Source organism: Lipophrys pholis (genome assembly GCF_963383615.2).
Source record: "Lipophrys pholis genome assembly, chromosome: 19".
NCBI classification, from domain to species: Eukaryota; Metazoa; Chordata; class Actinopteri; order Blenniiformes; family Blenniidae; genus Lipophrys; species Lipophrys pholis.
This window is the reverse complement of record NC_137647.1, coordinates 20579572-20606687: the sequence shown is the minus strand read 5'-3', so window position 1 is coordinate 20606687 and position 27116 is coordinate 20579572. Positions and strand designations below refer to the sequence as shown.

Here is a 27116-nt window from a genome sequence, read left to right as displayed (position 1 = left end):
TTTTTTTATTGCTTTGTCAAATATGTTCAATCCAGCTCAATTCAACAGGATAAAATAGCTCAATTTCTGGAGTTTCTCTGTCAAAGTTGAGGGGAATAAAAAAAAAAAAAAAAGAAATCTCAAGAGCAATTTTCCACATTGGGAGGGATTCTTTGTTTTCTCCAAGAAAAGATGCAGACTCGGTTTCTCCCTGTGCAGTTCTCAAACAAAAGATCAAATTGAATTCACATCGTCAGTAAATGTCCATACAAAGCAGACAAAGCAGAGTTTCATCAAGACAAGAAGACAGTGGGAGGACCACGTATAGAACAATATTCCCAGTGGCTCATTGTGTCTGGAGCTGACAGTCTGCTCCACCACCAGCAGGGGGTGTCGTGTTCCGCTCTGCTCATTGTGCAGTGAGAACCAGTGACGCTGCTGATGGCTGGTTTCTGCTGATAGATGCATTAATAACAACAAATAATCCATTATACTGGTGCACAGAGTAGAGATGCCAGATTCAGCAGCAGAGTGAGTAAACAAGAAAAACAGGGTTCAAACAAAAAAAAAAAAGTGCTTCGATCTCAAAAGAGGTTTGGAAACGTTGATTTAAAGAGAAAGTACTTCCTCGGGATTATCATAAAACCTGATCATCTGTTTGGAAAGTAAAGATTGCTGAATATACTTTCAGTAATAGAATACAAGTCAGGATCACAGGAAGGTATTTTATCTGCAGTAACATTTCATGGTGTGGTGAATTTCATTAATTCATCTTTTTTTTATTTGAGATTTATTGTAAATCTTAATATTTGGAACGATTTAATGGAAAGTACAGGCCTGCATGCCTGGTGGGGTTCATCCATATAATGCTTTAAAAGAGGAGTAACGTGGATAACGAGTTCATGAGTTAAACCAGTGGCTGCAGTCCAAAGTGATCAACATTAAGCGACTGGCTTCTCTTTCATTCAGGCTTCTCGATGTGAAATAATTTATTATAGTTAGTGTTTTTATTTAGGGATCTTGGTTCAGAGTGTATGGGACTTGTCAACTTCCACTGTCAGCATTACATTTAGGTTGGATATGTGACCTTAGTCAGACTCTTTGACGTCTTATTCAGTGCAGTTAATTCAACAGAACCCAAAGTAGCTTCACTGATGCAAAACCATCACAGTGTCAAATAATCAGGTTTTTTTGTTTTTTTAAACATAAAAATATCATGTACACTTCCTGTTCTTGTGTGTGTGTGTGTATGCAGTACTTTATCCCGGCTGACATACACCACCAGGCAGTATTACACACTCAGCAACCTACTTAGACGCCGTGAAGGCATCCAAACTGCAGCAGGTGTCCAGGCAGAGCGTCTCTGTTCCTCCGTCCCAGTCCTGCTCTCATTCAAACCTGCTATAGACACATTTCACAACCTGTTCAGCTTCTGGATCGGCTTCTGCAAGACTCTTCTCGGCTCCACTGGCGGTGTAACAGAGAGGGCGTTTGCATCATGCTTCCTATTTAATAACATATCTAGGCTCCGGCCTGCCGTCCGGGTCATTTGACCGAATTTGCCTTGCTGGTGTGTGACAAGGCCGGAGCTGTCAGAGCTCGTGTGGGAAGGAGCCACTCTGCAAGCGGCCACAGCACTGATGCTGAATTCAAAGTGGATCCGAGCGGTCGGTGGGGAGGAACAGACATCCCACTTGTAACTCTTTGCCCGTGTCAAAGCAGCACGTCGATAATGTCTGCATCCCATTTGGTTAAGATGCCGGGGAGGATATTGATTGGGACGAAGCTGACTTGGGTCTAGGAAATGCTGAGTGGCACTTTGCAGCCACAAGGTGTCTCACCACCCCTCTTGTGGTCACGTCTCTATGAAGCGGGATGCAAATATACTCTGGTGTCCATCCATTTTCAGACTCGAGGGTAGTAACAGGTGGTTAAAGCTCATCTCAGCTCCTATTTGGCAAATGCCTACAGAGACGGTTTACTAACTAACCTTGAACACGTGTTTGTGGATTGTTGGAGATAACCGGGATACTTCCAGAAAACATGTGAATTTCATGTCTCCACATGACCCCAGCCTCAGCGGAGGAGGTCACCCTGCCCCGTCACTCTGAAGCTCAGACTGCCCCAGCTGAAAAACAAAAAGCGGGTCATATCGTTTTTGTCAGAAAACTGGCACGACCTCAACACAAGCTCATATTTTACGGCGCTGCCTCTTGCGGGGAAGCGACAACAATGAGCCACACACAGGTCCAAAGTTCCTGCAAGGCCTACTGTACGACCGGCGGCGTAAACAGACATTTCCTCAAGCTCCTGGTGCTCTGCTCTCAACACAAACACACAGCGAGCGGTGAGATAAGAACGTCTTTCTTCAGTAATCGTCCTGCTATTTTGAAGTTTGTTAACCGAATGGCTTGAGTGTGACTTCAGTGTGATTTCTAAAGAGATATTTCAACTTGACTAGTTATATTTGTTTGCATTTCTTCATGTTTCTTTTGAACTTTGAAGACAATCATATAAATACATAACTCTACGGTTAGGCAAAATTTGAAACCTTTGGATAAAGAATATTATAAATATAGTTTGTAAAACTTTACAAGGGCAAACCAGAGGACATGTAAAACTATTGCAAGTTCTAAAACACATCTAACATACTTTAAATAAGTCATTTTTATTACACGTTTCTCTAAATGAGCCAATATACAGCAGGACAGTTGTCCGCAGTAGCTTTTAGCTGATCGTTTGCATTAGTCCACAAAGAAAGCCACACATTTTAAAGACTTTTTCAAGTAAACATATAAAGCAACATATGTGATTTTTGGTCAGTGAGATACTTTTCGATGAGTTTATCATGTGTATATGGCACCAAGAAAAATTGTTTTTATAAATTATCCTCAAATAGTATTTTAATGAATGCCCTATTAAAGGGTTAAAAGCTAACTAGCGCAGAAAAGTTGCTTATCGACACCAACAGCTGTGAACAATGTTATCTAATAATGTGAAAAACATTAGGAAGTCAAGTATTACTGAGACATGGGGCAGAGTTGAGGCCTAACGTTCCCTCATATTCTCATGGAGATTGACAGAATTCAAGAAAGTCAGACACTGGTTAGAACAGGCTTTAGCTTGATATCATCCTTGAAAGGCTTTTTTTTTTTTTTGCAAATGATATAGATAAATGGCCTTTTTTTCTGATTGTGATGCAACGATATCTCTCGATATTTTAAATCCTGCTCCAATCAGATAAACCACTTGAGGACACCACATTGCACTGCTCATATGCATAACTGATGTGATTACCTGGTAGTTTTCACATCATAAGAAGATATACTTTAATTATTAACTGATGCTGAAATCAACAGGCAGTAGAGAGCAGAGACTATCTCAGAGTAGATGCTTTTAATTTGAAATTTCTTCTTTTAAATCAGGCCTTGAAACACTGCGCATCAACCTGTCAGCTCACTGCAAATTTATATCATAACCTAACAAAGGGCATAATCAAAAACATTTGCCTTGAAAAGCAAATGTTCAATGAAGATCTTGATGTAATTACGGTATAATTCATTACACTGATGCAGTTAAAGATTGGTCTGGCTTTCATTGAAACGTTGCACTGACTCAACCATATTGAAGTGGAGCTTAGAAAAACCCCTAATTAATAACATATAATGTAATAATTAATGGTATGTAATGCTAGTATGAAATATTCAGGTAGATTAACAAAACACCTACGTCCTGACTGCATAGAAGGAAATCAGGTTAAACTTGTTTACCAGACATTTCACCATGGAAATGTGGTCTTTTGAAAATAACAAAAAAATGGTGTCAACTAACACTATAGTACCATAGTAGTATAACATGTTTATAATGGTATAGGAAAAACTGTTTTGATGCATCAATTTAAATTGCTACATATTCCTTCAAACTGCATTAATTTAATGTATACAATTATATGGATATTGCATTTAGTTCTTAATTTAAAAAAATAAAGTTTTGCAGAGTCATTTTCGCTTTTTATTGTTCGTCATTATGTTCTGATGAAGAAAAAAAGAAGTGCAGTGAGTTGAGCTGAAGTGCAGTGAGTTTGTGTGCAGTGAGTTGACCTGTCCCCCTCCCCACCCTGAGAAAAACCCCCATCCAATCACACGAGCCGATCCCGGGTTTGCGCGCTCCGCGTTTTCCAGTGCGCCGGCGTCTCGTCCCACTCACACTGTGTCAGAGCGCGGCGCTGGCAGCCACTGTCCACTGATCAGCCCACTTCGTCAGGGTCTGTGTCTCCATGAGAGAGTGCTGAAAAAAGAAGCCCACCCTTTCCTTTCTTTGAAAAGCAAACTTTGCAGCCTTCCGACGAGCCCCAACTCGGGAAAAGACGCACAGGTAGTGCCCCCCCCCAAAAAAGGAAAAAAAAAGCCTCCAAGTAATTTTCTAGACTCCATCACTGTCTCGCAGCCTTGCACAATGTCTGGAGAGGACGCACCTGCCCAGCAGCAAAACGACGTGGACCAGAAGCAGGAGAAACCCACCGAGGAGCCCAAAGCGGAGACTCCCAAGGCGGACCCGGCACCTGCCGCCGCCGCTGAGGCAGCGGCCGCACCGGCGGAGGCGGCGGCCGCCGACAAGGCTCCAGAGGAGGAGACGTTCACCTACCGCGCACTGGTGCTCACCGGCTACGGGGGCTATGATAAAGTCAAGCTGCAGGTGAAGAAGGGGAAGCCGGCGCTCAAGGCTGGAGAGGTCCTGGTGCGGGTCAAGGCTTGTGGGCTGAACTTCGCCGACCTGATGGCCAGACAGGGGCTGTACGACCGGCTGCCGTCTCCGCCGGTCTCCCCGGGGATGGAGTGCTCCGGGGTGGTGGAGGCTGTGGGGGAAGAGGTGACAGATAGAAAAGTAAGAATGCACCACCCTCCACATCTTCACAGTCATACGAAACCAACATTTTGTGGCGTTTGTGTGATTAAAAGTGATGAATGCTGTGCAGGCTTCATGTCGGCGCTGTGCCGTTACATCTGGATATGGGCGTGTCAGGCACCGAGGCTGTGCGCTTGTTCCTCGCTCCAACGTGCTTTAATTCATCCAGAATCACCGTGTTAGGCAGCATTTCATCAACCTTCAAAAAGCCCCCAAAACAAAGAATTGTTTCAAAAAGGCATGAAATATAAGTCTAAAAGCTTTCCACCCTTTTATTTCCTGCGCAGAATAGAAACAGCGCTTCTCCTAAAGTTGAATACAAGTAAGCATGTTAAGTTAATCATGTTGCGTTTTATACCCGTAAAATAAGTCGAAAGAAATGTCGAAATGAGTACAGTTGAGTATGTTGAGTACAGTTCAGTCGGCAGCAGGCGTCGCCCCTCTTGCCTCCCTGCTTTTCAAACTGTCGGGGCGCACTTCAATTCACCAACTTCAAGTTAGCCACAGAGTCGTAGATTAAATCGAGATTAATCTGGGGTTCATATCCAACATGTATGTGGGAAGATCGATTTTAATTAAACACGTGGTTATATGTGGGACGCCTTTCATTTGTGCTACACCTACGCCGAGCCCTGAGATGTGCGCCACGGTGCGTAATTTTGCGTAAAGTTAAACAGCATCAGTGATATTAAGACCGGAAACGACTGGTTTTCCTTTCAGAATTGTAGTAGTGAGCGTGGCTACGAACAGTGGTGTAGAATTGAATTTTTATTCTTATACGCTGAGAAGCGAGGCGGAAAAGAGAACTAAAGGGAGACATTAAATAAAAACTATTAAACGCCACTTATTGCTTTTCCACTCTACTTCACCGCTTCAAATGTGATTAACAAAAGGACTTTATTCTGAAAGTATTTGGATCCATACCAGGGTAATTAATGGACTTGACGCCGGTGGCGGAGACAGGAGTCGCCGACGCCTTTTGTTACCGGGAGTGACGGTGGCGCACGAGCGCACGGAGAGGAAAGGGCGAGGCGAGGCGCGACGCAACAGACGGATGCGCGTTCGAGAGGGGATCACTCGCCCTCTTTGTCAGTAGATAACACATCGCTTCTGTTGTGTGCAGGAAATATTAACTGTCATCAATATGTCATGATTGGAGTCTCAAACGCTCCCAGACACTGAAGCCAAGTCAATTAAATAACAGTAAAATACAAATGTAATGTCCAAACAAGAGGATTAGACGGTGAATACATGAGGATTTCTAGTATTCTATTTCTTCATTGCGCGATGAACCACAGGAGTATTGGTCTCCTGGCGTTATCACCATGGTAACGCCTTTGAAATGCAATTAAAAAACTACAATGTTACGCACAAGTCAAGTGATGACTCACACTGTTTCTTCTAAGAGCAATACATTTTCTTACATCGGCTAGTATCCTCTCTGATCACACGTGTGGTGCAGAAGCTTGGCAGGGAGTGGCATGGTGTGCGTGTGTGTGTGTGTGTGTGTGTGTGTGTGTGTGTGTGAGACAATAGGACTAATCAAATGATTGTTGACACAACCAGCCGCCATACATCAAAACCTTCAAGACCCTTGTTTTCCCAGAATGCTTTATTGCTTCTTTCCACATTGACAGTGTTGCTTATTGAATTTAAAGGTAAAAGAAAAACTACACACATGCACCGACACACGGCCTGTACTCACTCTCCCACGTCCTCCTGCTTCAGCTTATAGAATTAAGAGCAAATCTTCCTAATGGATGGACATCTCGGAGATCTTTTGGCAGCTGACTCGGAGGGAACGCACTGACCCTTGTTGGTACAGGATTTTAGGGAGGCTCATCACTCACTCCTTGTCTATCTGCCTGCCTACTTATCTCTGTAGCGTTCCCACATACACACCCATGGATGTACACAAAGACAGCCGAGAGAGTGGGTACGTCTGAGGGTTTGAGAATAGAACCTAGAACAGTATTGTATAGTGCAGAATGTTTTATTTTTTTTCCAAGTGGAGTCATTTGAGGCTATTAGATAATCACAGGTGTTTAAATTCAGGAATATCAGAAGTTTAAAAGAAAAGTCCTTCTCATTCAACAGTTGATTATGATTATCATGATTATCATGTCCTTGGTCTCTTTACTGTTTCACTGATTACAGCCTTTTTTTGTTTTTTATCAAGTCTGTATTTTCCACTGCATATCTCATCTTGTTTGGCCGAAACTGTTGCAAACAAGCATTTCTTCCCCGGACAATAAAGCTGAGTGAAGCACCACTACAGTGAAATCACCCGAAATGACCTCAGAGGAGGGAGTATGGGGGTGGGGGTGTGTGGGTGGAAATATCACAAATCACATTGAAGCTCCCATGACACCAAACATCAGCATTTTTTTCCCCTTCTCTCCCGGCCTGGCTTTTAAATATTAAAACAAATTCCCTTCCTCGGTGAGTCCTGCATGGATCTGGCCCATATGTTTTTAATTTGTATCAGTAGTCTGGTATTTGAGCCACAGTTTGTTATTAATTTCTTTATATTTCAGGAACTCGATGATTAGAGTTTATTCGTCCAACAAAAAAAGATGAATGTAAATTGTGAGCATGTCATGTTAATTAAATAACCACTGATGCAGCATAATGCAGGAGGCAGCATCAGAGATCTGCTGTAAGTGATCAGGGTGTGGCCTCCATCCTATTAAACAATGTTAAAACACAGTAAGTCATACACTGACAACACGGGAAATCATATATTTCCTGCGCTGTACGCGGGTGTCAGATTCCACCTTTAATCTTTCGCCCTCATCCTGATTCAGGAACTCTGCATCACAAATTTCCTGCAACCTTCCTTTATTTCTTCTTTTCTTTTTTTTCCTACCTGATCATTTTTTTCGCTGAGATCACCAAAGTGAGGCATCTGACTCGGAGTCCTGCATACCGTCAAATTGAATCACCATATGATTAAGTCTATTCATATACGGTTAACTGGAAGTGCCTTTGTTCCAGGCCCCCGCACCCCTGACCCCGACTGTGACTATCTGATTCTTGTATGAAGGCTGGGAGGGGGACGGGGACGGGGGGGGGGGGGGGGGCATGGCCGTGTGTGTGCGCGCGTGCGTGCATGTGTGTGTGTCATATTGTGAAGCCGTTGTAGCAGAAGTGTCACAAGGCCTGTTTACTTGGCCTTGGACGTTCCTGCCCAGCGTCCGTGTGACTGACAGCAACTCACATGCTCTTCATGGGCAAAGGAAAATAACTGTGGCGAGGCATTCAAACGCGTGAGTCATGTTTGCTTCCTGCAAGAGCCTGAACTCCCCCGCGTATCGATTTGTACCTCACCGTACCCCCAATTAAACCGCTGCCGAGGTTGATGAGATTGAAGTCTCCCACCGGTTGATGAAAGAGAGAGAGAGAGGGAGATGTGAGATGTGAGAAAGCTCGTCAGAATGAGTAACAAAGGGAAGAGGAGTAGCCCGCTGTGTAAAAGTGAAAGTGTAGAGTTGAAATAGACCAAATGACTTGACCTCAGACAGAAAGATGGGGGTATGAAAAGAGGAAGAGCAGAGGAAGATCTCTCTAATTGGAAAGGATAGACGGCGAGGCGCACTGCTCCCTCCAGACCATTAGAGAGGCCCGGGCGGAGAGAGGGTTTGTTCCCAGGAGGAGAGAGCTTGTCTTATGCTCAGCCATGGGGAAGAATCTGGCAGCGACTGTGATGAGTGGAGAGAAGCCAGGGGGAGAAGATGGGCCCCATTGTCCTGTCGCGCTGATGAGGAAGAGGGGATACGGGACACTCGTCGCAGGGGGAAGGAGGAGAGTGTGAAGACAAAGCGAGACAGCGGAGGATGGGGACGAGAAGAGACAGACAGACAGAGAAACAGACAGGGTGAGACGAAGGGGAAGGAAGATGTTCTAAAGTTGAGAGAGAGGAAAAGGAGTCAGGAAGTGAAAGAGAAAGGAGGGAAGAGAGAAAAAGTGAGGAGAATGGAAACACGGTGGGGGGGAGGGAGGGAGGGGGTGGATAAGGGGGAGGAAGAAAACAGGAAGAGAGTTATAATGCTGCAGTCGTCTCTGTTTCCTGTGTCCCTCCAGTGGACGCTCCTGATTGGTCAGTGAATTGATATCATGGTTCACTCTTCAAGAAAAGACATGATGGCCGTCCTGCTTCGATAAGGAGAGACGGGAGGAGGCAATACGGCGGTGGAAATGAGGAGAATATGTTTTTAAGAACACAAATATTCACAGTTGTGAATAATTCTCACTGATATTATCACTGTTGCCCAACTTTCAGTGAGGCAAACATGAGCATTGTGCTCATCTGGCACACAGGCAGCGATTTTCTTTTCTTTCCGTTTTTTTTTTTTTTGCATTACATACGATGAAGGTTTGGTTTCAAGGCTCAGTGCAAATCCAATAAAACAGTACCAAGAGCTGTACCTAGCAGCAGCAGCGTTTCATTTTTGTCCACTTTTGGCTCTAATCCCGACGTATCGTTCACGATCCAGTTCCCTTCCCATCCTGACTCTTCACCCACTTCATTCTTCTTCTCCGAGAAGTCTGTGCAGCTTTGGTTCCGCTTCTCACTCTGACTGTAGGTTACGACAATCCTGGTGCGCCCTCAGAATTTACAAGCAAACCGTTTGAGGTTTGGCGGATGAGGTGGTTGGTTGTTTGCATGTCGGCTGTTGTCGCATGCAAAGCAGCAAACCTCTGTTATACTTTTCTTCCGACATGATTTGCATTGTTCACGCAGCCCCAAAGACACGGTGAGGTTCAGAAAACCCCTTGTGGTCAGACCTGGAGCTACAGTATATCCATTATTATAGTGAAGGTGAGGTATATATATATATATATATAGATAGCTTTTCCTATCACGTTGGTCCTCTTCCTTCTAACCTGCAAAAGCTACCAGTCGAACAACCATCCATCAATGATGTGAATATGTCCCTCTGATCTCAAACACGATGTCATAAAGAATGAATCTATACTTGTGTCAGTTAAATCCTTGAATTCAATTCTTCGTTGATGAGCTCTGTGATTAATTGGTGACCTTCCAGTGTATAATCAGCGCTTCTATTGTTAACGGGTTCGGGCTCCAGCTCCACCAGTACTAGATAAAGAATGGACGCTTCACACATTTGGACCAGTGTTGAGAACTAACTCAAGTCACTACCAAGTAGAATAGAAAAAAAAAAAATTATCCCAGATATGGGATCGACAAATCCCAAATATGATGATGACTCCTCGTAGGACAGCGAGCTCCTTGCTTTAGAGTTGTCTCGTCTCATGCCGTCCTCCGCTTTGTGCTTCGTGTTTCAGGTTGGTGATAAGGTGATGGTGCTGAACCGCTTCGGGCTGTGGCAGGAGGTGGCGGTGGCGCCAGCCAGCCACACCTTCCTCATCCCCGAGGGGATGAGTTTCGAGGAGGCTGCGGCCCTCCCTGTCAACTACATCACCGCCTACATGATGCTGTTTGACTTCGGCAACCTTCGGCCCAACCAGAGTGTCCTCATCCACGCCGCTGCAGGTACGAAGTGATCAAACGGGACGTGTTGATCACGTGGACTTCTTTATGTCGATAATAAGCAGAGACGGATCAATGGAAGGTTGTGACGGTGTGATTCAATTTACATAGATTTGTAATCACTGTGTGTGTCTTTGAAACTGTTTCTGTTCTTCTTCATATTCTCATCCTCCAGCTGAAGTTAAACCAGTTTATTCATATCATTATATATCTTCTGCAAACAGCTGGACCTTTAGCAGCCACACTGTTGAATTTAGTTTATGGAGGATAAATCAAATAGTCAGTTCACATCACACTATTATTTTTACAGATCAGAACCAAATTTTAATAATTTATAGTCTCAACTGAAACACACTCAAAGAGCTTAACATAGCAACGATTGATTTCAATACATGACCACCATCCGATTGTCAAATACGATATGAAAAACTGTGTTATTGTTTACTGACTTTTCAAGATTTTAGATTTGAATTTATGCAATCGATCATTCATCTGCCACATGTTTGCCTGCCCTGGGTTTGTCCAAATTACAACTCTCTGTCCAGATAAACACATATTACAGTTTCTAGTCTCCACCTGGAAAACTTGTTTAATAACTTCTTACATTGCTTTTGTTCGAATCGGTCCTTTCTTGATGGGGCTTCTGGGAGAAGAGGTTTGGAACCACCACTGTGTATAATTGTCTCTAAACTTGGAAAATGTTGCTTTGATCTGTCCATTAATGGACGTGTGGCGAGTGAGTGGCGAGGCATGACTTCAACAGCAAGAAGGACAAATTGTCAGTACAAGACGTCTTCCCTCTCTGCGCCTCCTGTTTATGTACCGGTACTTTATTTTCTGTGTGAATTATGTCCATTTGGCAAAAGTCCCGCTCTTTATGTGGATGAGATATGGCCCAGTGTTTTTCCACTCGGTAGGACTGCACTAATACTGGAGCACCTGCCACCTGGACTGGAAGGTCAGAGTTCAGAGTGAGTAGGAGGGAGAAAGATGGGGATTGGGGGAGTAAAAGCACCTGTTTAGGGGTGTGATGCACCAGAGCCTGAGAGCATTTGATTTTTTTCTGTGTTTGCACAGCCAGGCCAGCTGGAGAAAATGAGAGAGCATGAGCCAACGAGAGATTGCTCCCCTTTTTTTTTTTCTTTCTCTATTTGCTGATGTACAGCACCGGCTATGGCCGATGCTGCTGTGCAGAGGGAAACAGAAATGGATCCTTCTGGGAAACGAAAACTCAGCCAGTCTTTTCTGTGGGAAGCAAACAAACAAAAAAAAGACAAAGAGCTTTGGGACGTTACTCACCCAGGTGGATAAATCCTGTGACATTAACACCAAAAATGGTGAATGGCGGCCAGCAGGTTCATAGTTGTGGGGTTGGAGGTCTACAGAGGAATCCTAACTGGAGGTTTTTTCGAGTTTGCTAGAGGAGGAAGTGGAAGCGGGATGTAAGACACTTCTCCCCGCTGGTCGGGTCGAGGCGACGTCTCTGGCTTCTCAGGGCGGGCTGCCAGCTCGGCCTCGCCAGCTGTCCTGACATCAGGATTGTTAAAGCACATTACTGCGTCTAAGACAGAAAACATTTGCTGAGCAGCCTGTCATTCCCTGCATGTGTAAATAATTACAGTCCTGTGGGCTCGTCCGCTGCAGCTCTGCCGAAACCTTCAAAGCAGCGTGAGAGATGTGCACTTCATTCCCTTTAATACCGCCCGCCTGCGAGGTGGTGGATGGCGTGTTGGCGTGTGTGTTGGTGTGTGAGTGTGTTGGGCGGTCGCTCCCACCCCCCCGGTCTGTCAAAAAGTATCCTGATGTTGTCTGATTAGACGGATCAAAGGCATCTGCTGAGACAGGGCCAGCGAGAGACGAGGGTGTGGGGGGGGGGGGGGGGGGGGGGGGGGGGGGGGGGCGAGATTGCGATTGTGTGTCTGGGCGTATCTGTGCCGTCCTTTGAAACCTGACATTTTTTAATATGATGTAGGAAATTGCAGCCAGAGTTTCAAATATTTCATCCTCAACGTATTCCACTCCTGAAAAATTGTGACCTGATGTCAACATAACAAACGCTCATTTGAATTAAGCCATACGGGACAATGTGACCCAATTATTTGCCTCGCAGACATACAATACAAACTTGCTGCCATTCTTTGTTTTATGTCGTTACAAAAAGAATCTTTTAGGATACTGTGCATGCATTTAGCGATCACGTGCGTGAGCATTTCTTTAATGGTATTTTCTACTGTTCGAGAGTCTCCTAGAGCAGTTTCCCTGGTCTGCTCTCGTCATAATACTCGCCTTATATGGCTTTCTTTGGCATCTACACATTTAATTTAGACTACCTCAGATCAAGCACAGCCTCGGGCTTCATCTGTGATCTCCGGCAACCCCAAGGGGGTCTCCAACCACTGCCATCGACCCATCTTGTCCATGTTCATGAGTAATGGAGCCGATTCCAGCTGCCACTCAACAGAACAGGCCAAGCCGGTCCATCACAGGACAAACACAAAGAGACAGAGAGTCACACACATTCACACTCACACCTAAATGCCATTTAAAGTCACCAGTTGACCCTTAAACACATGTTGTGAGAGAAAGCTTCAAAATGAATTGGGGGGGGGGGGGGGGGCACACACAGAGTGGCCGACAGCCATGTGGACTGAAAATATATGAAGAATTTATTAACCTAATCTATTCGCCGGTGTGCCCTTTCACGGCTTAATATGAAGGAGAGTCCTATAGTTTGCTCTCTTCACAGACAAACCTCAGATCATGTGTTGGAGCTGCACACACAGTTATGTCCTGGTAACAACCTCAGTTGCAAAGAAGATGTGGTTTTGTTTCTATAAGTTATCATGAGGCACTGTTATTTTGGCTTACCTAGAAATTTTGTAAGGCCAATCCATTTGAACCGCCATTTATTTGCCTGCAAAGCCTCACATGACAATGTTGACCTCTATCAGTATTTCTGCAAATGGCTTGTTTGGATTCCCCCATGAACTCGGCTCTGTTTTTACCAGAATTCAGCGTTTAACAAGTTCTCAGTAGCTCATCAAAATATAATGCACGCTTTGTATCCTCGCTATGAAAGATCAGTCGATCCCTGTATTCCTCTGGTGCTCGTCACCTACCTTATTTAGTCTGGCAAAAATAAACTTGTTTAACTGGCCTTCTCTTAAGGCATTGCAAACAAATATTGCATCCAACAAAACAGAAATGCATGCGAAATACTGTAATCCTGTTTATGTTGTGCAAAGAAAAGAGGGTGAGCTTTTACATGAGATTATCTGGACACAGTGATTTGATAAGTTATGGTAATCCAATGACAGCACTTTAAACAGCTATTGGAATTGTCCTCAAGGGTGCAGAATCATTGTGGATCTTGTTAAACTTCTATTGTATTTTGTTTCTACATGAAAAGTAGAAGGTCAGTTCAGTTTTCTCTCAGCTTTCCTAAATGAACAAACCCCTCTGTTAGCAAAGCTTCGTTTTGGTCGGACAAAGTTCCACTAAGATACTATAATAGGGAGGACGAAAAGTACTTTATTCACATTGCAAAGAGATACGGGAACTATGGAAAGCAGCAAACTAGGTTTACTTTTTGCTTTAAATTCAGATTACATCTCAGGTACGACGGCTGTCACAGTGCATTAATTGGAAACAACTGGAGAAAATCTGTTGAATTATGTTCATTTTGTTGTTTTAACTTTAAGATGTCTTAATTTTTAACCAAACAAATTAGTAGGGACGGATGTATTTACCTTGCCGACGTATTTGGACTCCGTCTGCAGGCTTCCTCAGAGCGTCATCTGATGTTTGGTAACGTGTCGGTCTTTATCAGATGACGCTGAGGAAGCCTGCAGACGGAGTCCAAATACATCAGCAAGGTAAATACATCTGATTTGTTTGGTTAAAAATTAAGGACATCTTAAAGTTTAAAAAGTCTCCAGTTGTTTCCTAATCAGCGGTCCATGACCACTTTTGGGGTCGCGGGTCAAACATCACATGAGACCTTTAGATCTACACACTTGCACATGTCAACGACAGTCTTGAGTTTGATGAACCAGTGTAGAAGTTTGATGGAGGGATGGATGGATGGATGGAGGGATGGATGGATGGATGGATGGATGGATGGATGGATGGATGGATGGATGGATGGATGGATGGATGGATGGATGGATGGATGGATGGATGGATATAGAAGAAGTATGGGAGATTTAAATTTGAATGAACTTGTTGGGCGTCAGCGTACAACTTCTCCACGTGTGGTCGAGGAAATAGGGATTCGTTGAGGCCGACGACAGAAAAAAGAAAATTACCTTTAGTCAACGTCATTACACCGCGATGCCACGTCTCATCGGTGTTGTTGATGTAAACCTCAACAATGGCCGCTCTGTACAGCAGATGACCTGTTGACCTCCCCTCTGAGGGATGATGGGTGGCCCCTCCATGGCTGTTTGCCTCCCCATTGTTCCCTGACTGCAGGTAATGTCACATCAACAGAAAGAGCATAATTTCCTCCAAAGTACGGTGACCTTTTAGCATCAGCGAAAGCAGTGATGAATGTTTGGTGTTTCGACTCCAACAGGCCCTCATTCCTATATGTGAGTGTGTAAGTAAACTCTGGTGAATAATCCTCAGCTGCCTCTCTCGTGGTTCCGTTCCTGTCCTCTCCTCTCCAAACAATAGCTTGTTGTACTTCCTCCCATCGTGCCTCTTTTCTCCACCACGCCACACATCTGCATCCTCCGCTGTCCTCCTCCCCCCCTCGGCCCTCCGTAACCTCCTCCCCCTGTTCGTGACCTCGCCACATCCGTGCTCGAGTCCCCCGTCATCGGGGAACGCGTGCACGTTTTCCCTTTTGTTTTTCCCCGGAGGGCCTGGGTGGGAAGTCCAGCGACATTTGGATATATCTTGTGGCTCTTCCCACTGTACCACTGCTTTTCCTCTGACCTCTCCCTGAACCGGCCCTGATGTTTAAGAACTCCGGCCAGACGTTCGGCCACCACACCCACACTACGAATTCCTGCATACATATGGCGCTCGGCATGTTCCAACAATGACGTGGACCATTCTGTTATTTATGAGCTCAAGTGTCACGGATTGTGAGGCAGATGTTGAATACATAATCTCAATACAGAGGTGCTCTAACACTGTGGGTCGTCCATTTTTTTGACTGATTTAACCTCCGGGCATGTCAAGACCTCCAGACATTTTGGCATTAATGCCCCTAAAGCTGGATCTGCACTCACAGTAGAAAAGCTAATAACAGTGTAAGGTAAGATGCGTCGACCTACTAACTAACATACGTTATCAATCATCTCCTCGTAAAGCTCCACAGAAGTGTGTGTGTGTGTGTGTGGTGGGGGGGGGGGGGGGGGGGGGGGGGGGTGGGGGGGGGGGTTGTGTGTCAGATTTCATTTTTCCCACCCGCCTGTCCGGTGACTTCAATACTTTCACAGCTGCTTCTTCTTCCAAGTGATAGAACAGGTTACGTTTGAAAATTAGCCGGCGAGGCTTAATGTGAGACGAATCCAGCTGCTGCGTGTGGGCGGAATACAACCAGGGGAGCGATGGGCGACAGCACAGTCACAGCTGAGGAGGTTTAATCCTTGTGAATGGTGATCTGAAGAGCTGAGACGCTGGTTGTGGAAGCCTGTTTTTTTTTTTTTTATACATCTGAACATCACAGTCTGAGACTGTTGTGGTTTAGTGCTCAATTCCAACATGAGCACTCAGATAATTTAATAACACTATATGTTTATGTACTGGCCATTTAATAGTTTTTAATGGCTTTGTTGAGTGTTTTTTCTCTGTGCGCGGCACAACAGATGGTTCAATACTCACTATACAACAAATAACACACCATAAGCAGCAGGTTCACGCTAAGTTTATTCAAGAGCAAAAACACATGAACCACTAATCTTCAGGTTTTAGCATCACAACGGGTGAAAGCAGGGCTAACACAAAAAGTCAAACTGAATCCAAAAACGCTATACCTCCACCGTGACTCCGAGGCGACCTGTTTTAATCACAAGACAAGCTGAGAACCAGATAAGTAGTTGAGATTCTGTCGTATTTCCTCGTGCCCCAGAGGCATGCCAGCTGCCATTCAGTCACATTCATTCATGGAGAGAATGTTTACTTGCACTAAAAGTACAATATAATTATCAACTCGCTGTGTTTGTCAAAGAAGAAAAATTCCTGGCTTTGAGCATATCTCTGCCACACGTTTTCAAAACTGCACTTGCGAGTGCGCTCTGGGCGCTTGAAGTGAGCGAAACAGGTGTCTGCCTCTCTTTTGGTTTGGTGACTGATGAGAACCTCGTCCTGGTGTAGATCTTCACGGCGGCTGTCAAACCTGCAGGCGGGGCCTCGGGGCATATGAGCCCTCAGCGCACAACTGACTGCAGGCAGAATGAAGAGTGACTAGTGCAAAAAAAAATTGAAAAGTTGTCCGGGTTGGATGATTGCAAGACTCTTGTGAGCGAGACGGGAAGAAATAAAGATTTCTGCGTCAGTGTCTTATTTCTCCCAGGACTCCTTGCTGGATTATTGCTCTCATTCATTATTAACGGCCTAACAAACTCCCTCGCTGTTCAAGCATTAGCTCACGTGTGCTTACATTTCTTTATAGATCTGTTCTGTTCCATGGTAAGAGCATAAAGAAAAATACTTCTCCTCCTTCCTGTCTGTTTACTCAGGAGGTCTTACCCTAGTTTGGGGAATGCTAATTCAGTCTGACCACTAAGCAGGGCGGCTGGGCTGCGTGGTTGAACCGTCTCTGCGCTGCCGCTGCCGGCGGCAGATCAGCTGCACTGATAGGAGAAGGAAACCAGGGCAGCCTCTCACCCCACCCGCCAATCACATTGCTTGCTGGCACCTTCGCTGCTGCAGCCGTTGACAAATGACCCCATCTTCCTTCACCCCAACCACAACATGCAGACGCAGGTGTGTGTGAAACCTTTGCTGGGACACCTGTTTTTTTTGTTGGGTTTTTTTTCTCTACAAAGTGTGAGAGTGCAAATGCAATTACTTTCTTTTGACAGAGATGCACTTTGGGTGTGCAAGGGTTTGTTTGTTTTTTTGCAAGCTTTTGTGCGACGAAATCACAGGAACTTCCTTCACACATAAGCGGATGTTTGTTTGTTTTGTTTAAATAAATATGGGCTTCCTCTATAACACATGAAGAGAGATTCAGAGCACATTAAACTGCTCTTCACACCCACAGTGTGCACACACACACACACACACACCCTGACACAGCCACAAAAAACCCAACAAAAAAAAACCCACCACGCTTACATAACGCAGTGCAATACCTCAAGAGTTCACAAACAGCCCAACCACAGCTCCAATTTACAAGAGTGCAAATCCAAACAGGGAGCGCTAATTTTATTTGTCCCAGTGTGTTGATGTTGTAGCATTGTCATGTCTAATCTCGGTTAAAAAGAAATGCTTGTGTCCACGTTTCACTTTCGGTCTTTGTCGGCCACAGGCTAATGATAGGTTCGGATAGACGCGAGTCCTTGAGGAAATGTGCAAATCGGTGCAGAAAGTTCTTTAGAAAAAAAACAAAACAAAAAAAAAACACAACTCCACAGAGTACAGGAATGAGGGACTAGTCATCCTGTGGTGCTGACAGTGACCAGATGGCAAAAATCTGTCTCCGGACCAGCACCTGACATCAGAGTGTGGCTCGTATTATTGAGACATGCTGTGATGGTTGCTCATATGACGAAGTGTCTCGGGAGTAGATTGAGCAACGTGGTGATAGAGATGACGCAGACGTGGCATCTCGCCTCGCTATTAATTGTTTTTGTAGCTCTAATGGACATTTCTGATGACTGTTGAGCTCTGGGTGTGGAGCAATAACAGTGGCTTCAGTGTCAAGGCTGCATTTCTGGATTCCTATGTGTTTTTGGGGGGGGGGGGGGGGGGGCAAATTCCTCTTCACTCCAAACAGTCAGGATAGGGAAGCCAAGTGAGGTTCGTGCCAAAATGTGAGAATATAAGGATTCAAGGAAGGACAAAACTCCTCTGTGTATCAGGTTTCTCAGAAAGAGAGAAAGTAATGAGAGTAAATCAATAGGTGGCTGCATTTTGACATTTTACTAATATCCAAGTGAAAGCCATTCAATTGAATTTCACGGAGAACAAATGCAATCAAGAACAAGAATTTGCCTAAGCTGCTTTCTCTTCCCTCGGCAGTAGTTAAGTGCTGATGGCTGGTCTTAAATCACACCCTGTCCCATGTACGTACCAAGTTGAAGAAGGAGGGGAAAAACTATATGTGTGTATGTATATATTAGCCAAGGACACGCGGCAATAAAAGCGGGCGGTTAATGAAAGGTTGATATATTAATCTTTGCATATTTGTGGAGATTAGCAGATACCAGTGACCATTCAACACGGTTTGAACCTGTGGCCGGACTCCTCTGTGTGTGTGTGTGTGTGTGTGTGTGTGTGTGTGTGTGTGTGTGTGTGTGTGTGTGTGTGTGTGTGTGTGTGTGTGTGTGTGTGTGTGTGTGTGTGTGTGTGAAGTGAGGTGCAGCAAGGGGTTCTTGGCACAGCTCAGCAGTCTTGTGATGGGAGATCAGGAGTTTCTTCTCATGGGAGTCAGAAACAGGTACCTGTTTTTTTCATCCCCTGTCTGACGACTATATCTCTCTGGCTGCAAACATTTTTACCCGAGGAAAGAGGAAATTGATTTTCCTTGTTCTGTTTTCATCCCAATAGCTATTTAAGGCCGGGGAAGATAAATCTTTGTTGCTGTTTTGTGAAGGTGGTCCCCACTTCTCACTGTGTTATGACACCAGCATCAGTCTAATATTAGTGTGGGGATTTTATGAATGCATTCATGACGGCCTCGTCATGTTGGAGCAGGTGGAACACGTTTACGTCAGGCCTGCTACGATATGTGACAAGTCAAATTTAGTAAAAACTGTTTTAAACCACCCACTCAGACAGTGCATCTTCAATATTTTCTCACTTTTTCCCGCGCTCCCCTCTACTGAAAGTCAACTGTTTGCTTGTGTACTTGTGAAGCGCAAACTCAGATTTTCGCGTTGTGTTTGGAAGTGGCACCACTGCTGGCGAGCAACCTTTTATTGTGCAAGTCACCATATTTGGTAACTTCTGCATTTCTCCCTTTTTGTTCACAACTAAGACCGGTGAATTAACACTGACAGAAAACATGATGTCATAGCTGTGGGGAATATCGAGATTTATGGAATTTGCAAGTTTTATATGCACTTTGCACACAGAGTAACCGTATGCTCGTTTTCATACTCATCCAATGCAATGTGTACTTTTACTCTGTGGTACTTTTTATGTTGCATATGCAATTTTCATAGAAACCTGTGACAAAATCAATTCGTGAAGATTTTAGTTCACCCTTGAAATGCTGAATTAGATGTGGTTTCGGGCCATCTGACACTTGCAAGTATTATATGTAATTGGCATATAATGGAGATTATTCACACGGACTTAAAGTCAAACAAGTCATAAAATAATAAAGTACCTCGTAAAGCTTCTTAAAAACATCCCTGGGTTAAAATGTTTCTCAGTGACTTCAGTATACTGCTGTAGTTAAACTGGCTCACCCGATACTGCCGCTAAGAAAAAACTGTAGTGCTCCTCTTTTGAGTTTTGATTTGCTAAAAACAAAAGTTAAAAAGCTGTTCATCACACCCGCTATCCATATTCACAGTTTTCCACGGTTGCGGTTCTCTAGCGTGTGTCTCATTCTGACTTTTTCTTTTTCCTCCTCTGGTATCTGGGATTCCCAAAAGTCGTCCCAGACCTCAGGTTGGGAAACACAGATGGCGATTTATTGTTACAAGTCAACACAAAAACCTTTAATTTCTCTTAAAGATGCCCTTGAGATATCTTCCTACTTAAGTGATAGTGATAAGAAATGTGCAATCCATTCCGTCAAACCTGAGCCGATGACGACCTCGTGATCACCAGTTGTGACGACGCCCGGTAAATGCCCAAAGAAAGGCCAGTCAATGAAACAAAATGGCTCCCTTTGCTCAGTCATTGCCGGCAATTTGTCTGGGGTTTCCCTGGCAACGCAAACTTGGTTTCTCACAGAGGACGTGGAGAGATGGGGCCGTTATAACGGCACTCACATCCAGCAGCAGCAGCAGCAGCAGCAGCAACAGCAGCAACAGCCTTGATTTTGTTTTCTCCTCACTTCTACCTTTCGGTGTCAGCAGGTGTGATCGTCGTCATGCAAAGTGCTCAGCCGGTGTGGAGCTCGGAAACAAAAAGAATATTCCGCTCTCTACACTGAAATAAAGGTTACCGAAAAGGTTGCCATTGAGTTATTCAAATGTACTCACGTCGAAGAGAAACCTCTCTGGTACTGTCATGCCTCCCTGGATGGAGCTATTTCCAATTGGCCTTGATCTCTGTGACGGTTCTCAGCTTTTATTTTCACATGATAGTGCAACCTCAGATAGTAACGGCCAGGATGTTTTTCAGAAAATTCACACTCCTTCAGTGGCACAGAATCTGTTTAGTATTTTCCAGAAGTGCGTCACTTTTATCCAATGCGCCAAGACAATTCATGAAAATTAGTGCAGAAACGATGCAAACGGTTTATCAATACAGAAGCCGATTGACAAGAGATGATTTTCAGTGTTAAAATCAGATCAAAGTGTTACATTAGGCCAAAGGTGGACTATGAACTTTTCCAAACCACAATAAAAACAAGCCAGTCTGCACAGTGTGAGAGTATTCATTAACAACAGTATGTTACATAAATGTATAAAGTATTGTCAAGTTGTTTTTCTGTGCATATTTTGCTGCTTTAAACCTGTGATTGAACATTTGTTCTCCAGAAAATTAGCACTCAGCTTTCTTTGACTGCGGTAAAAATATACTTAGAGATACAGATTGTTAAATCTACTAGTGAGGATCGGTAGATCAAAAAACTCAAACTACATCCAAAAAAAAATGAAAGCAAAGCAGTTGCGTTTTATCACGTTCACCATTTTTTCTCATTTCCACAAGGGTCTAAAACGAATTGTTTTTATTTGAGACATAATTTTTAATTTACCTCACACCCTGGGGCCATACCATGCAAAGGTCTGCATTAGTTCTAATCAAACATGCCTTCCTTCTTTTCTCATTATCTCAGACATGTGTAGAGCAAATCTTTGGATCAGATGGCTTTGTAAGAAAGCAAATCATTCATTTGTTTTCTCCAACCAGTCTCACAGTCCGGCATCCCAGCTATGCCATTAGGAAATGGATGTTATTTAAATGCACGTGTTGCTTTACTCCCCGCTATCAGATAAGGTTTTCCTCCGTCAGGCATGAACAACCTTTATGGATGTCTTTCGGTTCAAGTCCTCAAGTCGGCCTCCATTTCAAACAAACCCCTGCTTATCAGTAACCTATTACTTCTTTTTGCAAACACTGGCGCAGACATTTGCCACAACTATGCACAATGCTTTACAGAAAAAAACACAGTAGGCAATAACACAGATATCCAAAACATCCACTCCGTCTTTCAAGTCCTGGACAATGAGGCACTTTCTGTTTTCAGCTGGAGCACTCATACGGAGCCACGTTTGTATAATTTGCAGGAGAAGTTTATCCAATTCCTCTTTTCCAAACAAAGCAGATAACTCAGCTACATTTTCTCCCCCTGTGGAATTCAAGGCAGGCTTGTCTTGATTTTAGAAACCACAAAATTCAATGTGTCATTTGAGCTACAATGGCGACTTTCTCCCGTGTGTGTGTGTGTGTGTGTGTGTGTGTGTGTGTGTGTGTGTGTGTGTGTGTGTGTGTGTGTGTGTGTGTGTGTGTGTGTGTGTGTGTGTGTGTGTGTGTGTGTGTGTGTGTGTGGGTGTGTGTGTGTGTGTGTGTGTGTGTGTGTGTGTGTGTGTGTCTGTTCTCTCCGGGCCACTCAGAGTAATGTGATTGTGTTTAATGCGTTCCTTACATACCCCAGAGCAAATCACATCCACCTTGTCATTGACTTGATTGTTTGGGACAATAAATAATGCAAATCACATTTACCTGCCACACACAAAAATGTGAGCAACTGAATTTTTATCGGTGCTTCTGTTCGGTAGTGAAGCATTCACATTCAAACATTTTCAGAAGACACTGAATCCAGTGTGCTGTCATTTATAGCAGTTAGAAAATAATCTGTTCCATGATGTATCCTAAAGCACATATGTTCTTTCTAACACGCCTCTATTTTAGTGAGTGTGGCGCTTGGTGATGAAGTGGTCAACACTCTGGCTTCATTATAAATGCTGCTACACAACTTGGATTTTCGTCTGTCCAGGGCAAATGATAGCAATCGTTGGAGAATTGTGGCGAAATCTTTGGTCTTAACTCTAAATCGGTGGTCCTTCGTCGCACTTTGAGGCCGGTTGAAGGACTGCCTTCATCATGGTCTTGCGACCAAAGACAACCTGGGATAAAATTCAAACAGTTTAAGGAATTTTTCATGACTGCTGCAAAGTTTTTGTTTACATTTACATATCAAATGGAAGAAGAAGAATACTTTATTAATCTCATTGGGAAAATTTCTTTACTGAAATGACCCATCGGTAGGCTGCCATATAGCTAACCACTGCACCACCGCAGTGTTTTGTTGGAAAGGGAAAGACCATACCAGTAAATGTTAACGTAAAATGCTAGTAGATGCTAACAAATACTTACTTCAAGCGTCCCATGTTGGCCTCTCTTTCGGAGCCACCGCCGCGCCCATATTCTCCTACTTTTCCTTTAAATGCCACAACGGCGAGGGCTCCGTTCATGTTTATGCTTAGGACATGTTATTCTTCTGCAATCACGTCGACTCACATCGTCGTACGCTGCTACTCAGCTAGCATTTTCCTCGTCCAATCTGCACACAGCAGACTTCATGTCATGACCCATAGTTAATTAGATTCATGTCGTGCAGTGTGGCTCGGCTGTGAACTTCTAAGATTGTTAAAATTGCAGTCTGTAGGAGCCTTAGGAAGATATCATTTATCTCTACACTTAACCCACACTGTTGATAGAGAACCTGAACTACACCTTCTAGGAGCAGTGAGCTGCCATGTCACGGCACCCTGGGAGCTCGTGGGTCAATAGTCTTGCTCAGGGAGTCACAGTATTAATCCGCTGTGGGATTTGAACCTCAGCAGTGAACCTTAGCTCTCTAGTCCGTTTCTCCAGCCTCTATAAGATGAAATGCTCTCTATCCAAACCTGTTTTGCCTTTCTATCTGGTAGTGTAGTAATCATACCAGTAGAGGTTTATGTTTTAACCCTTCTCCTTCCTCTGTCAGGTGGTGTGGGCATTGCAGCCACTCAGCTGTGTAACACTGTGAAGGATGTGACGGTTTTTGGCACCGCTTCAGCCAGCAAACACGAGACCATCAGCCAGGGCGGAGTCACACACGCCATCGACTATCGCACCAAGGACTATGTCGAGGAAGTGCGCAAGATCAGTCCGAAAGGTGAGAAAGTAAATCATCTGCACTCATAAAGTCGTCGAAATCCATAAATAATTAACCAAAGTGTCAATGAAGTCATGTTTTATTCCAATATAATTCCTCAAGTAGCCTTGCTTCATTTTTTATTTTTTTTTTTCTCGACTGCAGTGTTTGTTGTTCACTGTTGGACAAACTGCTGATAGCGAGATGATACATTCTCATTGTTGTTCTCAGCAGTGCTGGCTGTCACGGCCACTAGACCGACAGCATGTTGGAAGTTATTTTGCCTCCCCAGCGAACTCCTTTTTCACCACACAGCGACTGTTTGGATTCTCACCATCACCAATAATGCCTCCGTTGAGTTTTATGTAGATGGAGAAAAACGGACTCAGAAAAAAACCCAAAAAAAATAAATAATAATAACTGCTGCTTTTCAGCCTAATGGAACAATGTCCGCTTCCTGTTTCTCCTTTCGCCTACTGCTGTGTTCCCTGCTGTGTTTCATGGTTCTCCCTCCAACCCGTCTCCCTCCTCTGGAGCATCGAGTGAGACGGACAGACAATATGGAGACAGATAAGAGGAGAGCTGACACTTTGGACAGAATGTATCTAATTAGTGGCCCTGGATCAATGTGCATCGCTGCTCGCTACCTTTCCCTCCATCTTTGGCTCTCGGTCAATTCATCTGTGCTGCGCTCGAGTCCTGCTGCGTCCCACAATCGATAGAACCGGGGCTTAAACGCAGCAAGGAGGGGTTGCCCAATTTGAAAAGTCCCCTCTGGCATGGAAGAGCATCGTTAAAGCTGAGTCTACATGCTTAAGACAATAGACCACGATGAAAAACATCATCAGAGCTGTGTTATCCTGCCTGTCTTATCAGAGACATGAATGAAAAAAAAAATAAAAAAAGTGTCTCACACTCCACTCCTCCACTTCTAGGTATGGACTCCTCTTTGCATAAACATGCCACAGCTTGGCTGCACCGGCTGCTCCGGGTGAACTCCAGTGTGCCGTTGGGGCTGCTGAGGAGACTTGGCAGGCTGCTCTCTCTCGATTCACACAAGGAATAACTGTGTCGCTTCCTCTTCCCTCTTCTTCCTCCTCAGGCATGGACATCATACTGGATCCTCTCGGAGGATCAGACACCCATAAGGCCTACAACCTGCTGAAGCCGATGGGGAAACTTATCACCTATGGTGAGTGAGGGTGTAACCACCAAGCACCCAGCAGCACTCACTGCAGATCTTCTAGGATCTATTCTGATATGAAATGGCCAGAAACCACCTTTCTGTCATGAAAGAGGGAAATTGGTATTAGTTCTCAGCTTGAAGCAGCATCCACCAATTTTCATGATTTAGTCATAGTTTTCAAGCAGCTGCTTTCAATATCAAATCATGTTCAAGGACCCGGTTATGTACTTTCAACAAGCAGACTTGTTGAAAGGAAAAGCTTGTAACTAGGATGATGTGAGAAAGCAGCAACAAAAACGACTCAAATTACAGGTAAACATAAATATAACAGCGAGTGTGGCAGAAATACAGCTTTGGTTAACGCTAACAGAGAACTGGTCAGAGAGAGACAGCAGCTCAACGACTGCAAAGTAACGTGCAACAAGCTCAATGACACTTCAGCAATTCTAAGTGTGATTTTTCCAGAATAGTAGTTAGTTTTTATTTTGAATTTTTTTAGTTTTAATAGTTTTTTTAAGGTACATTGTGGTGTCACATTACTTAATAGCACATTATTACTAATACTGCTAAAACCACATGTGGGGTTCGAAGCCTGTCAGCAGTGCAAGACAGTGTTTTTATATAACCGTTAAAAATACATGAACATTCGAAATTATTTTGCATTAATGAATAAAAGTGTTGTGGGTTTCACACCCACAGGCAGCATGTTGCTGCTTCTCGGTGGGCAGCGTGGCCTCTCAGAAGAGGTCCGTGTCCTCAGCGAGCAGTGTGTTGTCCGTGGGAAGCCCTTTACGCTCGCTCTGTTGCGGTGCCAAGCTGGAACCCGGCGCACTTGCGGTGGGCGAGGTCGGCATCCACGGAGAACAGGGCCTCGCCTTTTGCGTGTTGCTCAGAAACCTACTACCCAGCATGGTGCCCTCCACCTTCGCCCCGTCACCCCGTCACCCCTTTCCCCCTCCTCCTCCCCAGCCCCGCCCCACCCGGCTGGTCCCTCTGTGCCGGCTGCTTCTCTTCCAGCTTATCAGGAGTGTGCGTGGAGGAACAATGGGACTCCTATCCGCACGGAACCTGGAATGTGTCTGAATATAGCGAGCCGGGTCGCTCTCCTCTGTCAGAGCACGCTTTGTGTTCCCCCATTTCCCCCCAAGAGAGAGAGAGAGAGAGAGAGAGAGAGAGAGAGAAAGAGAGAGAGAGAGAGAGTGAGAGAGAGAGAGCAGGAGGTGGGGGTGGGGAGGGGATGGAGGTACAATGACATCTGAAGTGCTGAAGAGGTGCGTGAGGTGAGGCAGAGAGTGTGAATGCACAGGGAGCCCAACAAGATCCAACACATCGACCAGAACTAACAACCTTAATGTTGACATTTCAACAAATGATATGTTCCTCTATTATTTCCGTAAGTGCTTCTTCAGCCTTTAAAATGCAATAAACAAATTAGGGTTTTTTTCTGGATAATGTCGGCTGAGTGGAATTTTACAGTTTATAGAGACATAAAACAGACAAAAGAATTAAACTTCTCTTTGAAGCAGACACTCGCCAAATCCTGGCTTTTTACCTCGTTAAAACCCCCAAAGGATAAATCAGCACTGGTCTATTATTTTCTATTCATTAGGCAAGCAGTGGTTTCACCACTAAGACAGAAGCTGATAATGAATTTTGATAAAAGGCAGATAAAAGTCGCCGCAAATGAGGAACAAGGCAGTGTGAGAGCATGGGGACACACAAGTTTTAAACTCATGACAGTAAAACTCAGCCTGACGGTAAATTAACCTTTGCACCTTTAGAAAATTAATTATATGTTAGGATTAGGACATTCTCATAATCTGTACTCACATGTTTTCATCTTCAAGTCTGAGGCATATAGGCCATGTTCACACTTAAAGTACTTGACGTACTCTCCTGGTAAGACATTGAGGAAAGTTCACAGTATTAAAACGGTGAAAAGTATTAGGTTGATTGGTGTCTAGTCTTTATATATTCCATAGTGTGTGTGTGTGTGTGTGTGTGTGTGTGTGTGTGTGTGCGTGCGTGCGTGCGTGCGTGCGTGCGTGCGTGCGTGCGTGTGTGCCTGCCTGCGTGCGTGCGTGCGTGCG

General features: G+C 44.4%; 1 protein-coding gene across 1 annotated transcript in view; it reads left to right on the top strand.

Moving 5' to 3' along the window:
- Positions 1 to 4183: 4183 nt before the first annotated feature.
- vat1 (vesicle amine transport 1) overlaps positions 4184 to 27116 on the top strand; it is a 29066-nt gene continuing 6133 nt past the window's right edge. The window contains exons 1-4 of the mRNA XM_080487660.1: positions 4184 to 4863; positions 10195 to 10402; positions 23691 to 23861; positions 24943 to 25032. Coding sequence (XP_080343786.1) covers positions 4435 to 4863; positions 10195 to 10402; positions 23691 to 23861; positions 24943 to 25032 — 898 coding nt within the window. The 5' untranslated portion in view covers positions 4184 to 4434. The remainder of the gene's footprint in view (positions 4864 to 10194; positions 10403 to 23690; positions 23862 to 24942; positions 25033 to 27116) is intronic.